Genomic DNA, 14,869 nt, shown 5'->3' on the forward strand with positions numbered 1-14,869 from the left:
AGAGGCCAAAGCCCTCACTACTACTGTGATCAATTCTTCCAGCAGTTTAGTCCTTTCCCAGTTCCCTAGGCTATTCCTAAATCCCATTAAGCTGGTTAGAGCACATTTATTATCCAGTAAAGCCATTAATCAGTGACACCGAAATTACTGGCACACAACTCTCCTAGCATTCCCTGCTGCATGCAACCTAATGTACATCTTCCCAGAACTTCTGTTCCAATTATAGTCCACCCTCTATAAAGTTCAAATGTTTTTCTGGCTAACGCTGCAGTTCTTTTTTAACATGCAAAGATGAAGGAGCTGCCTTGAAATGGGAGCGGTATAAAGTCAAAATGATCATATTTTGACAGCTCTCTGGCAGTTTCCATTGCACCACTTTAGCTCTTAGCTGTCTATGAGTGATACGATCACAACATAAGAAACTGAAAACCCAACAAGATTCCATGTAAAGTTTATAACCAAACTTCTTGTCCTAAATCCAAAAGCACTTTGCAAAATAGCCATAAGCACATGACCTACTTTTCTTATTAATGACCTTTATGTAGCACTGCCAGCGGATATGACTTCTGCATAAATGATCTTTTTTTACTGTACTTTCTCAAGAAACTCAGATGTATATTTCTATTTTAAAATATTTGTTTTATTTATTACATATCAGAGTTTTCCATGAGACAGAAAGAGAGAGAGAGAGAGAGAGAGAAAGAAGCCAGAGCACTGCTTTGGAACATGCAGTGCTGAGAATTGGACTAGGAGCTTCAGGCATACAAGTCTAACTCACCAGCTGAGCCATTTCTTGAGCTGAAGATACATATTTCTTTTAAACAAAAGGATACCACAACAAACAAGTTGCACAAACAGACAAGAAATACTTCTATAGCTATAAATCTAAAGATGAGGGATGAAATAAGGCAACAGATACTTTCCCAATCAACCAAAAATTCTTCCCAAAACACTTTGAAGAGATTTTAAGAGAGCAATATACTCATATCCCCAAATATTCACTGATACAAACAGTCTAGTTATAACATCCATGGAAAACATTTCTATTAAAAAATAACTGAAGTCAAACCTCAAAAGCCGTAAGACAATTTAAATGGCAGTAGAAAAGTTAACAGTGGTTCCCACACACACGCATAAAGCATTTAGTTGCTTTTGTCTTGGACTTTAATAAATGTAGCTCCATTATCATTGTATCAGAAGGGCATAATTTTAATTATGATTACAAACTGAAGGAAAAATACATTACAACACCTAGCAAGATAAAAAGAATGCTAAGACTAATAAAGGAGATTCATACAGTAAATAACTCAGGGATAGATCCTAAAAAATGAGGAGCAACATCATGTAGATTTCTTGGCCTCATTGTCGGGTCTGAGATAACATACAATTCCTAAAGCACTGTGATTATAAGGATTATGCAAAATTCTTGACTATAATTTATGAGATGCTGAAAACGGGATCCCATATTCAGTGTCAAGTTCTTCTGTCTTACCTGGCTTTGCAAGGCGTATCAGAGAGATATATACATCATGACAGTCTCTTTCCTGTGGTATGATCAGTTGTAATAGCTGAAAATTCTTGCAGCGAATAAGCAGAGGACACCCTGTAGCAGCTGTTGCCTGTTTTTCAATGGTGGAAATCTGGCTATGGAGAATCTACAACCAAGAGTTAAATTGATAAATATAACAGATTTTTGAGCTATGCAGATAAACATCGAAACACATATCTTTCAGTTAGCTTAAACACTTGCATTCACATGAAAAATAACTGAGATGTTAGGGATAAAATCACAACTAAAATATTTTTTGTTATCTTTTATTTATTTGATAGAGACAGCCAGAAATTGAGAGAAAGACAGAGAGACACCTGCAGCACTGCTTCACCTCTCATGAAGCTTTCTCCTGTAAGAAGGGACTGGGGGCTTGAACCCAGGTCCCTGTACTGTGTAACATGTGTGCTCAATCAGATGCACGATACCCGACCCCTCCCAATTTTTTTATACCAAGATTTCTGCTATCCAGGCTAATGATTTGAAACTATCTATTCAGCACATAATTTTGTACATGTTCCTTTTCTTGTGTCAGGTATATTTTCCACAAATACGACATGAGTAGCTGTCAAATACAAAGTTCCTAGGGCTGCTTTTTTAGAAACTAATCAGTCTACCAAGTGAACATTTCCAACCTGAAGAAATAAGGCAAGGGAACATTATATCAGTCAGTTAATGAATGTACTGAGAACCCGAAATTAAATAAGGTCATAAGAAGTTGACAAAATAAATCTTATGCGGTCCAATTTTAGTTTGTTTCCGTTTCTGTTATTTCTCAAGGATTCTGGTCCCAGTCATAATGTTGGGTGGCTATATAAAATAAGATAAAATCTAAGCAGAAATATCTAATAATGGTGGTCTTCCCCAGCTTTTCTTTCTTTTTAAGAAAGATTTGTTCATGAGAGAAAGAAGCAGAGCACTACACTGATGTATGTTGCATCTCATACTTGCAGGTCCTGTGTTCTACCTCTACCTAATAGCGGTACCTACCTCCTAGTCTACCCTAATTTTCTTTCTTTTCGTTTTTAAATTATCAGAAAAAGTGTATACACATGATTAACTGATTGACCAAATGGCTTGCATTATAGGATCCTCTGAATACAACATATTAGTTTTGGCATACTAGTAGTATTGAATCTTTGATTGACAATTGTGGCATGATATATTTGTATCTCTAGCTATTTCTAGGTCTATTTTAATATGTTCAAATACTTACTGTTTAAAATCAATAAGCAAATAAAGAATATTTAACTCTGGGGCCGGGTGGTGGCATACCTGGTTAACTGAATACATTAAAATGCATAATGACCTGGGTTCAAACCCCAGCCCCCACTTATAGGAGGAAGCTCCACAAGTAATAAAATAGGTTTGTAGGTATCTGTTTGTCTATCTCCCTCCCCATCTCCCTCTTCCCTCTGAATTTCTCTGTCTTATCAAATAAAATACAGTTAAAAAATAAGCTATGAATAAAAATAAAAGATAACTACTTTTTTTAAAAAATTTAACTTTTGAAAGAAAAAAAAGAGGGAGGGCAAAGAGCACATTCCCAAAATGCTTTTTTGAATGTCATCCACCTTAGCCCAAGGAAAACAAAGGAATTGAGGCTCACACATTTTTTACTTCAAGCAATAGAAAACACATAAAGCCAAAAGGAACACATACATACCCATGTTTCTTTTCTTGTGTCAGGTACATTTTCCACAAATATGACATGAGTAGCTGTCAAATACAAAGTTCCTAGGGCTGCTTTTTTAGAAGCTAATCGGTCAACCAAGCGAACATTTTCAACCTGAAGAAATAAGTTTGATGGTTATAGTAATATGTATGTATATATATTTTTTCTGACTTTATATAATAACTACATCTTTCCTTCTAGTAAGTAGAAAATAATGCTCTCCCTATGTGTTTCTCAATGGTACGGATAGCCTTAACAGTGTCCCCTTAAATATAAACCAGTAACAAATACAAATGAGCAAATAGTACAGAAAAATGTTCTGCACTTTTACAGGAAAATCTACCAGATAAAGATGTTCACATTTGGAGGCCGGATGGTGGTGTACATAGTGGTAAGCACTCATTACTATGCACAAGGGCCTGGGTTCAAGTCCCCACTCCCCACCTACAAGGGGAGCTTCATAAGTGATGTAAAAGATCTTCAGGTGTCTCTCTTTCTCTCTCCCTCTCTGTCTCTCCTCCCCCTCTCAATTTCTCTCTGTCCTGTCTAATAAAAGAAAAAGAAAAAAGGGAGGGTGGGGAGAAGTGCTGCCAGCAGTAGTGGATTCAAAGTGCCAGCATCAAGCTCCCTGGTAGCAATATGAAAAGAGGAGGAAAAAGAGGAAGAGGAAGAGGAAGTGGAGGAGAAGAAGAAGATGATGATGATGTTCACCCTCATTTGTAATAAAAACCACTTTAATAAATGTAATTCTCACTGCTGAACCAAAATGTGAACTGTTTAAACTGTAGATAACCTGGAAACAATTTTTAATCAAATTCACATGTTACATGCAGATCAATTTCAAGAACACATACACTGGGATCAACATATATAATGGAAACAACAAGATGGTATTTTCAGGGCAAGTCAAATTAAAACAGCGATGATTCTCATAAGGCAAAGCCGCTGTAACCACTGAATAAACATTCCCATGATGACTGCAGTGCTTAGCAGTCCTACTTGTTACGGCCAAGGATCAAACATTGACAGACTGTGACTCAACCCTCATCCCACAAGTTAAGATGGTTACTTGCTTCCATGAGGCAGCTTAAGGAAAAGTGAAATGTATTTACTCCATTCTTTAATCTGAAAAAAGTTGCAGTCTTGATATAGTTGGAGAGCCCAATAAAAGACACAGGAGAATAATAGACCAAATAAAGTTCTTTAGAACAATATCAAGAGAAGAGAATACTCAACATATTTATGACCTTGTAGCAGTCTCTCTCTTCCTCTTTTTCCCCTTTCTCTCCTTCCCTCTCAATTTCTCTCCGCCTCTATTAAAAGAAAAAATAAGTCTGCAGGAAAAGCCTGCTGGAAGCAGTGGATTTTTTTTTTTTTTTTTTTTTTTTACCATTTTTGTTCATGTATTATTGGATAGAGACAGAAATTGAGAGGGGAGGAGGAGATTGAGACGGAGAGAGACAGATAGACACCTGAAGCCCTGTTTCACCACTTGTGAGTCTATCCCCCTACAGGTGAGAACCCAGGGGCTTGAACCTGGGGTCCTTGTGCATTGTTATGTGAGTACTCAACCAGGTGCACCACTGCCTGGCCCTGGAAGCAGTGGATTCTTAGTGTAGGCACCAATCCCCAGCACTAACCCTCATGGCAATCAATCAATTGATTCTGTGTACAATGTTATGAATATACTGAATACTACTGACTACATTACATGCAGTATTACTATGATCATAACCATAATCAATTTTCAAATATTGTCATCATTCCATAAAAATCCATAACTATTTATTTACTGATCAGCTCTGGTTTATTAAGGTGAGGGGAATTGAACCTGGGAATTCAGAGCCTCAGGCCACACAGTCTCTTTGCACAACCATTATGCTATCTACCCTGCTCCATCACTTCTTATTTCTCCTCCAATCATCCTAGCACAGGCAATCATCAACCCATTTTTGGTCTCTATAGATTTACCTATTCTGCATCTTCATCTAACAGGACTCATACAATGTGCTATACTTTGTGACTGGTTTTTTCAAGTTAGCATCATGTTTTTTTAAAGTGTTTTATTCATTAATATTTATTAAGGTGGAAGAGAAGGAAGAAGGAGAGAGAGGGTATTAGATAGTATCTCATAGTCATTTTATTTGCATTTCTATGACAGTTAATAATTTTTTTTGCCATCACAGTTATTGCAGTAGCTTTTTTTTTTCTTCTTCTTTTTATTTCTTTTATTGATAGCAAGTAAGAGACAGAAGAAGTAGAGACATAGAGAAAGAGCATTATGTGCAGTACCACCACTCAGGAAGCTTACTGTTCTCCTTCCCCTCTCTCCCAACCAAGGGGCTTGAACCCAAGTACTGTTCTACCAGGAGTGCCACTGCCTATGCATGGTTATATGCATGCTTCATCTTTAGTCATCTTTGTTATTTACTTTTATTCAAAAGAATGTTTTCCAATCAAGAAAATGGGATAATCACACCACCAATAGCAGAAAACTCTACAGTGTTAAGTTGGCAGTGGAGAGTGTGCTAGATATTGCCATAAAGGAGGAAGGAAAAAGAAGAAAATACTCAAAACATACACAAAAACTAGGATGCCTCTGGGGAGAGACAGTGCACAAGAGTTTCTGTCTTCTCACATTATCAGATGCAAATGTACCTCAGCAGAAGAAAAGTACAATTCAACTTGAGTAAGCCCTTCACACCGACTTTAGCACCTTAATTATAGCATGACTGGTAGCAGTAACCAGCACACAGAACTCCTCTCAGTGTGTGGCGTTGTACCCCTCCTACCCCATGGTTTTGATAATTAATCCTTTCTTAAATAAAAAAGAAAAAAGAAAAAGAACTCCTCTCAGTGCCCACTGGTCTAGCCAATACACTCATTCAGCACAAGAATCAGCGAAACAGTCCTTTAATGTGGTGAAAAGGTTGTATGGAGGGGACGATCTGACTCAGTGGCAGACCTAAGTCAGACAGAGACCTCCATGTTTATGTAGGAACACTGGGATGTGTGGACAGAGGTCATTCTTCTCTGTCTACATGGTTGGTTCCCACAGGTTCCATCATCAAATGTCTTTCTATGTGAATACTTTCAAAAGACTGGGAATTTTGATTGGAGGATTTCTAATATTTGCAATTGAGTCTGATGGTGATATTTTATTATCCTGTTGTAAAAGTCACCTATTCCTAGTTTATTAAGAATTTTGATTTTTTTTTTTAATCAGGAGTCAAAGGGGAAGGGCATTGGTGCATCTCATTACACACACATGTTGCCATCTGCAAAGACATGGGTTCAAGCCCCCACACCCCACCTGCAGGGGAGAAGCTTCAAAAGCAGTGAAATAAATACTGCAACCATCTACCTCTCACCATCTCTATTTCTCCCGCCCCTCTCAATTCCTCTCTGTCCTATCAAATGAAGGAGGAAAAGGAGGAAGGGAAGGAGAAAATGATTAAAATTAGGAGTCAATATTATACCTTTCTAATATGTACCTGGATATTTACTATTTTACCCTATGCCAATGACAGTAATACATTTCTTTTTAAAAAATATTTATTTATTTTTTCCCTTTTGTTGCCCTTGTTGTTTTATTGTAGGTATTATTGTTGTTATTGATGTCATCGTTGTTGGATAGAACAGAGAGAAATGGAAAGATGAGGGGAAGACAGAGAGGGGGAGAGAAAGACAGACACCTGCAGACTTGCTTCACCATCAGTGAAGCGACTCCCCTGCAGGTGGGGAGCAGTGGGCTCAAACCGGGATCCTTACACTGGTCCTTGCGCTTTGCGCCATGTGCACTTAACCTGCTGCGCTACTGCCCAGCTCCCAGTAATACATTTCTTAACCATTAACAAACCACTTAAACTGTTAGTAAATGACCAACTAAGAATTGGGCATCACCTTAATATTTTTTATATTTTATCTTCTATTTGGTTAACCTTTATTTATTGTATGCATTCTTTTTTTTTTTTTAATTTTTTTTTTTTAATTTAAGAAAGGATTAGTGAACAAAAGCATAAGGTAGGAGGGGTACAACTCCACACAATTCCCACCACCCAATCCCCATAACCCACCCTCTCCCATGATAGCCTTCCCATTCTCTAGCCCTCTGGGAGCATGGACCCAGGGTCGTTGAGGGTTGCAGAAGGTAGAGGGTCTGGCTTCTGTAATTGCTTCCCCGCTGAACATGGGCGTTGACTGGTCGGTCCATACTCCCAGTCTGCCTCTCTCTTTCCCTAGTAAGGTGTGTCTCTGGGGAAGCTGAGCTCCAGGACACATTGGTGGGGTCTTCAATCCAGGGAAGCCTAGCCAGCATCCTGGTGGCATCTGGAACCTGGTGATTGAAAAGAGAGTTAACATACAAAGCCAAACAATTTGTTGAGCAATCATGGATCCCAAGATTGGAATAGTGGAGAGGAAGTGTTAGGGAGGTACTCACTGCAAACTCTAGTGTAATCCTGCTTTCAGGTATATATTTTGCAGTAGTTTATGGATACGTGTGCACATACGCTCTCTCTCACAGAAACTGGTGTATGTCTAGGTTATGGGACTTTGTTAGAAAGTGAACTACCTGAGATGAAATTAGAGTGTACTATAAAAGGAAAGGTCTCACCCGAGTAATGAAGCTGAAGGGTTGTCATTCCACACGTGAAGTCTCTGGATACACACTGAGGTGAAGCATGTTGAGATGGCAATCGTTGCTTTGGTTAGGTTGTGATCGGCGGATGCAATATTATTTGGTATGGATTGGGAGAAGCATACGGGAAAGTGAGCCCTATCCAAGGGTGCCAGGACTGGGGGAAGTAGGGGCTCTATAGTGAAGATGTGAGGTTCCTGCTGTCTTAGGGTTCAAAAAGACAATCAATAGTTAATATTATCATCACATTATTTGTTAATTGGGTTAACTTTGAAAAGTCCCTTTGTTATGGTTTGCTGTACAGTACCCAGTATCTTGTATATAGCTGTGCTATTGGAAGCTTCTAATCTACTTGGTCTAGGCTTTTGAGAGAGTCCGCATATCAAACACGTAGCCTATCTATTAAAAAGATTCAGTTTGTCTTTTGAGAACCTTTGAGACATACAATTGATTTCCCCCTCTCATATTAATTAACTACTGATTTATATGTCTACATTTTGCTAGGAGTGTACATAAACACCATTCCCATCACCAAAGGACCGTGACCCATCCCTCCCGCCCATTCCCACCCCCCACTGGCCCAGGAAGCTACATGTCTACCCCTCACCACTGGGTTTTTACTTTGGTGCCCTACTTACAATTTGATCAGGTCCTGCTTTTAGTTTCCCTTTCAGATCTTCTAAGTCAGCTTCTGTTGATGAGTGGGATCATCCCATACTCATCTTTAACTTTCTGACTTAGTCCACTTAACATAATTCCTTCTAGCTCTGTCCAAGCTGGGTCAGAGAAGGTGAGTTCATTGTTCTTGATAGCTGCATAGTATTCCATTGTGTATATATACCACAGCTTTCTCAGCCATTCATCTGTTGTTGGGCACCTGGGTTGCTTCCAGGTTTTAGCTCTTATGAATTGTGCTGCTATGAACATAGGAGTACACACCTCTTTTTGGTTGGGTGTTATGGAGTCCTTGGGGTATAATCCCAGGAGAGGAATTATTGGGTCATATGGAAGGTCCATGTCTAGCCTTCTGAGAGTTTTCCAGACTGCTCTCCACAGAGGCTGTACCAATTTACATTCCCACCAGCAATGTAAAAGAGTTCCTCTGTCCCCACATCCTCTCCAGCATTTGTTGCTGCTGTCCTTTTTGATGTATGCCATTCTTACAGGAGTGAGGTGGTATCTTAGTGTTGTCTTAATTTGCATTTCTCTGACAATCAGTGACCTAGAGCAGTTTTTCATATGTTTGTTAGCCTTTTGGATCTCCTCTGTGGTGAATGTTTTGTTCATTTCCTCTGCCCATTTTTGGATGGGGTCATTTGCTTTTTTGCGGCTGAGTTTGCTGAGCTCTTTATATATTTTGGTGATTAGTTTCTTGTCTGATGTCTGGCATGTGAAGATCTTCTCCCATTCTGTGAGGGGTCTCTCTGTTTGTTTAATAGTTTCTTTGGATGTGCAGAAGCTTTTCAATTTGATGTAGTCCCATTGGTTTGTTTCTGCTTTGGTCTTCCTTGCAATTGGGTTTGATTCATCAAAGATATCCTTGAGGTGTAGATGGTAAAGTGTTTTACCAATGTTTTCCTCTAAGTATTTGATTGTTTCTGGTCTGACATCTAGGTCTTTGATCCATTTGGAGTTGATTTTTGTTTCTGGTGAGATAAAGTGGTTCAATTTCATTCTTCTGCATGTTTCAACCCAGTTTTCCCAGCACCATTTATTGAAGAGAGCCTCCTTCTTCCATTTAATCCTTTGGGCCCCCTTATCAAAGATTAGATGCCCATAGGTGTTGGGATTTACTTCTGGGCTTTCAATTCTGTTCCATTGGTCTGTGTGCCTATTTTTGTTCCAGTACCATGCTGTTTTGATGATGATGGCTTTATAATATAGTTTAAGGTCTGGGAGTGTGATGCCTCCATTTCTGTTTCTTTTCCTTAGGATGGTTTTGGCAATTCTAGGTGTTTTCAGGTTCCAGATAAATGATTGTAGTGTTTGTTCTATTCTCTTAAAGAAGCTTGGTGGAACTTTGATGGGTATTGCATTAAATTTGTATATGGCTCTGGGGAGAATGTTCATTTTGATGATATTTATTCTTCCAATCCATGAGCATGGGATATCTTTCCATTTCTTGGTATCAGTTTCTATCTCCTTGAGTAGCGACTCATAGTTTTCAGCATACAAGTCTTTCACTTCTTTGGTCAACTTTATTCCTAGGTATTTGATTGATTTTGCTGAAACAGTAAATGGGAGTGATTTCTGGATGTCTTCTTCTTCAGATTTAGTGTTTGCATAAAGAAATGCCACTGATTTTTGTACATTGATTTTGTAGCCTGATACCTTGCTATATTGCCTAACAACTTCCAGTAATTTTCTACTGGATTCTTTAGGTCTTTCTATGTATACTATCATATCATCTGCAAATAGTGAGAGCTTGACTTCTTCCCTTCCAATCTGTATCCCTTTGATTTCTTTCTCTTGCCTGATTGCTATGGCAAGAACTTCCAATACTATGTTGAAGAGTAACGGTGACAGTGGGCAGCCCTGTCTAGTCCCTGATCTGAGGGGGAATGCTTTCAGCTTCTCTCCATTGAGTATGATATTGGCTGTAGGTTTGCTATATATAGACTCCACTATCTTGAGGAATTTCCCATCTATTCCCATTTTTTGTAGAGTTTTGAGCATGAATGGGTGTTGGATTTTGTCAAAGGCTTTCTCTGCATCTATTGAGATAATCATGTGGTTTTTGGCTTTGCTTTTATCGATGTGATGAATGACATTGATTGATTTACGGATGTTGAACCAGCCTTGCATTCCTGGGATGAATCCCACTTGGTCATGATGAACAATCTTTTTGATGTGTTGCTGTATCCGGTTGGCCAAGATCTTGTTTAATATTTTAGCATCTATGTTCATCAGAGATATTGGTCTGTAGTTTTCCTTTTTTGTTCTGTCCCTATCAGCTTTTGGTATCAGGGTGATGTTGGCTTCATAAAAGGTGGAAGGGAGTATTCCTGTTTCTTCAATCTTATGGAATAGCTTAAGAAGTATGGGTATTAACTGTTTCCTGAAAGTTTTGTAGAATTCGTTTGTGAAGCCATCTGGTCCAGGACTTTTGTTGTTGGGGAGATTCTTAATAACGGTTTCAATTTCTTTGTCTGTGATTGGTGCATTTAGATTTTGTAGTTCTTCTTGGTTCAGTTTTGGAAGTGCATAGGTTTCTAGGAATTGTTCCATTTCTTCCAGATTCTCTAGCTTGGTGGCATATAGTTCTTTATAGAAGTTTCGCAGAATTCTCTGGATTTCTGTGGTGTCAGTTGTGATATCTCCTGTATCGTTTACAATTCTATTAATTTGAGTCTTCTCTCTTTTTTGTTTGGTGAGTCTGGCTAGGGGTTTGTCAATTTTGTTTAATCTTTCAAAGAACCAACATTTGGCTTCATTGATCTTTTGTATGGTTCTTTTATTTTCGATGTTGTTTATTTCTGCTCTAACTTTAGTGATTTCTGTCCTTCTGGTTGCCTTAGGGTTCCTTTGTTCCTCTTCCTCTAAGTCCTTGAGGTGTGTAGTAAGTTCGTTCATTTGGGCTTCTTCTTGGTGTTTAATATGTGATTGTATAGCTATAAGTTTCCCTCTCAGTACTGCTTTAGCTGTGTCCCAAATATTTTGATAGGTTGTGTCTTCATTTTCATTAGTTTCCAGGAACATTTGAATTTCCTGTTTGAGTGAGTGTCTGACCCAGTGGTTCTTAAGGAGCATGTTGTTTAGTTTCCAAATTCTATGTCTTTTAATAATTTTCCGTTTGTTGTTAAAAGTTAGTTTTACTCCACTGTGGTCTGAGAAGATACTTGGGATGATTTCAATGCTCTTGAATTTATTGATGCTGTCTTTGTGGCCTAACATGTGGTCTATCCTTGAGTATGTGTTGTGTGGATTTGAAAAGAAGGTGTATTCCAGTTTTTTGGGGTGGAGGAGTCTGAAAATGTCCAAGAGGTCTAGTCTGTCAATCTCTTCATTCAATTCTCTTGTATCTTTATTGGTTCTCTGCTTTGTTGATCTGTCTAAGTGTGAGAGTGGGGTATTGAAGTCTCCCACTATTATTGTATTACTATTGATGTATTTTTGAAATTCTTTCAATAGGTGTTTAATGTATTTAGATGGTCCCTCGTTGGGTGCATAGATGTTAATAATTGTTAAGTCTTCTTGGCTGATTGATCCTCTAATCATTATGTAATGTCCTTGCCTATCTTTTATTACTTTATTCAATTTAAAATCTATCGTGTCTGAGATGAGAATGGCTGTTCCTGCCCTTTTTTGTGGACCGTTAGCCTGTATGATAGTTTTCCATCCTTTCACTTTAAGTCTGTGTTTATCTTGTTGTGACAGATGTGATTCTTGCAAGCAGCATATGGTTGGGTTATGTTTTCTGATCCATCCCCCCACCCTGTGCCTTTTGATGGGTGAGTTTAAGCCATTGACATTTATTGATATTATGGATTTAATGTATTGTAGTGCCATTGTTCTAAAAAACAATTTGTTTACTCTGATATATTACAAGTATTATAGTGATGTTCTTGTTTATAAGAGGTCTTTTAGTACCTCTTTCAGGGCCGGCTTGGTGATAGTTGCCTCCTTTAACTGTTGTTTGTCTAAGAAGGTTTTGATCCCTCCATCTAGCTTGAATGAAAGTCTAGCAGGATACATAATCCTTGGTTGAAACCCTTTTTCATTCAGGGCTCGATAGATATCTTGCCACTCCCTTCTGGCTTTTAGAGTTTGTGTATGCATTCTTTTAAGAGAGATTATTATGTAACATTTTGAAGACTTTATTTGTATGAGAGGTATGGCTACTAGAGCTTGAGAGATAGCATAATGGTTACGAAAAAACTTTCATCCCCGATCCTCTAAGGTTTAATCCCCAACATCACCAAAAGCCAGAGCTAGTCAATGCTCTCTCTGTCTCTCTCTCTCTCTCTCTTTCACAAATAAGTAAACAATAAAATAATAAATAAAGATCTGGATACTGCAATGCCAGGTATCAAACTTGCCAAATAACAGGTTTAGGCTTTATTGTTTTTACAATTCACTTTATTTTTAATTTTTTCATGTTTGCTTGTATTTGTTAATAAATGTTTTAATTTGCTTTATTTGGGTACAACATGTAGTTTTACTTATCTCTTTGTTTCTGAATGCTCAGGTTTAATTCCTAGTGCATGAATTAACTTTTGTTTTGTTCTATAAGAAGTTTATTTTTATTTTTTGCTTCCAGGCTTATTGCTGGGGCTCAGTGCCTGCACCATGAATCCTCTGCTCCCAAAGGCCATTTCTCCCCCCTTTTCTTGCCCTTGTTGTTGGAGCCTTATTGTGGTTATTATTGTTGTTGACATCGTTCATTGTTGGATAGGACAGAGAGAAATGGAGAGAGATGGGGAAGACAGAAAGGGGGAGAGAAAGATCCATGCCTGTAGACCTGCTTCACTGCCTGTGAAGCTACTCCCCTGCAGGTGAGGAGCCCGGAGACTCGAACCGGGATCCTTACACAGGTCCCTTCGCTTGGCACCACGTACATGCGCTTAACCCATTGCACTACCACCCGACCCCCTCTATAAGAAGTTTTAAGTCCAATAATTTTCCTCAAGTGAATCTTTGGATGCATCTTCTTAGTTTTGCTTGAAATATTATCATTCTCTTACGTTCCAGATGGTCTATAATTTATTTTTTCTTCTTTGATTCAAGAGTTTATAAGGAGAATATATTTCAACTCCCATGTGATTTGGATTAACTTTTTGTCATTAAATATTCTATTTTGAAGTAGCTATAAAAATATTATGAAAGTTTTGGGAAGAAAAAAGCAAGGGGGCTATTATTTTTGGAACATTTGTACAGAAAATCTCATTTGCATGCTAAAATGTAGCTAGCTAAATTAAGCAGAGGTTCAGGGATGATATACCAGTGGATGATATCTAAAATTGAAGTGCAAATAATTTTTCCTGTGCTTGGGACAAATAAAAACTTTATTAGAACAGTCATATTGAACAGAAGATACTATTTGGAGGAATAAACATTTAGCATGGATTATTCTCCCTACAGAAGTCAAGGAATTTATAGCTCTTAGATTATTTCTATGGGAGTCGGAGGATAGCACAATAGGTTAAGCGCAGATTATTTCTAGAAAGCCTTTTGAGAACAAAACAAGGTAATGGCTAGTGGTAAAGCAGAATTTTAATAAGCTTGTTTCACTTTTTTGTTGTTGTTGTTAACTTTGGATCTTGCTACCGGAAAATTATACTTCAAAACTTGGCAATAATACTGAACATGTCCCACAGCTGTCAAAAGCAATTTTGAAGCCGAGGGAAGAAAAAAGAAATAAAAAATGAGGGAAGCGCTAACAGTACAATTTCCCAGTTGATGAGTAATGACTAAAGAAATCAGTGAAAAAATTAAAACTCAGTTATCTGAGAAATTCTGTGAAGATGGGAAGCACAATTCAGGGGCTACTCACAGTTATACCAAAATCCTAAGAACATTCTTGACTGTGACTCTAAAGTTAGTTACCTCTAGATAAAATTAATTAAGTCTCAAGAGCTTTGGCACCATCTTGAAGACTAACTGGCTTAATAAGTCAGCTTCATTGTAGAACTAACTTACTTCTACAGCTCTTACACATATAGCAGGCCTCTTTCTGAAGATAATGGTATTAAGTCTGCTTTTATAATTGGAGAAACATAACTTATTCCAATTTATTTGCACATTTCTGGGAATCACACTCAAGACATGCTAGATACTCATGCTCTGCAAAGGGGAGTTTATGTATGCAAAAGATATAATTTTCACAGGATATATTGATGCAGAAGGCATTTAATGAATTATCTTGTTGCATCTTATAGTCACTGTTGTCTTACATTTGTTGAAGTGCAGTTACATTTATATATAAATGTTCTTTAAAATCTTGAGACTGAAAAAGGCTACCTGGGGAACATAAGAAGAGAGGAACTTTGCAGAAATTTAAGTTTTT

At 38.0% G+C, this 14,869-nt stretch overlaps 1 protein-coding gene and 1 non-coding gene across 5 annotated transcripts in view; both read right to left on the reverse strand.

Moving 5' to 3' along the window:
- MTMR7 (myotubularin related protein 7) overlaps positions 1 to 14,869 on the reverse strand; it is a 140,890-nt gene that overhangs the window by 89,127 nt on the left and 36,894 nt on the right. For 3 of the 4 annotated variants that reach the window (XM_060183389.1, XM_060183379.1, XM_007516283.3), the window contains exons 2-3: positions 3,216 to 3,338; positions 1,493 to 1,655 (exon numbers count right to left, since the gene is read on the reverse strand). The exons of the other annotated variant lie outside the window; for it this stretch is intronic. In XM_060183389.1, the coding sequence (XP_060039372.1) occupies positions 1,493 to 1,655; positions 3,216 to 3,338 (286 nt within the window). The remainder of the gene's footprint in view (positions 1 to 1,492; positions 1,656 to 3,215; positions 3,339 to 14,869) is intronic. 4 annotated transcript variants of the gene reach the window in all.
- On the reverse strand, positions 6,154 to 6,290 carry LOC132537403 (small Cajal body-specific RNA 3). The gene has a single exon (XR_009548836.1). It is a non-coding gene; the product is annotated as a small Cajal body-specific RNA 3 (non-coding RNA).

The sequence above is a fragment of the Erinaceus europaeus genome, chromosome 2 (assembly GCF_950295315.1).
Source record: "Erinaceus europaeus chromosome 2, mEriEur2.1, whole genome shotgun sequence".
In the NCBI taxonomy this organism is placed as follows: domain Eukaryota; kingdom Metazoa; phylum Chordata; class Mammalia; order Eulipotyphla; family Erinaceidae; genus Erinaceus; species Erinaceus europaeus.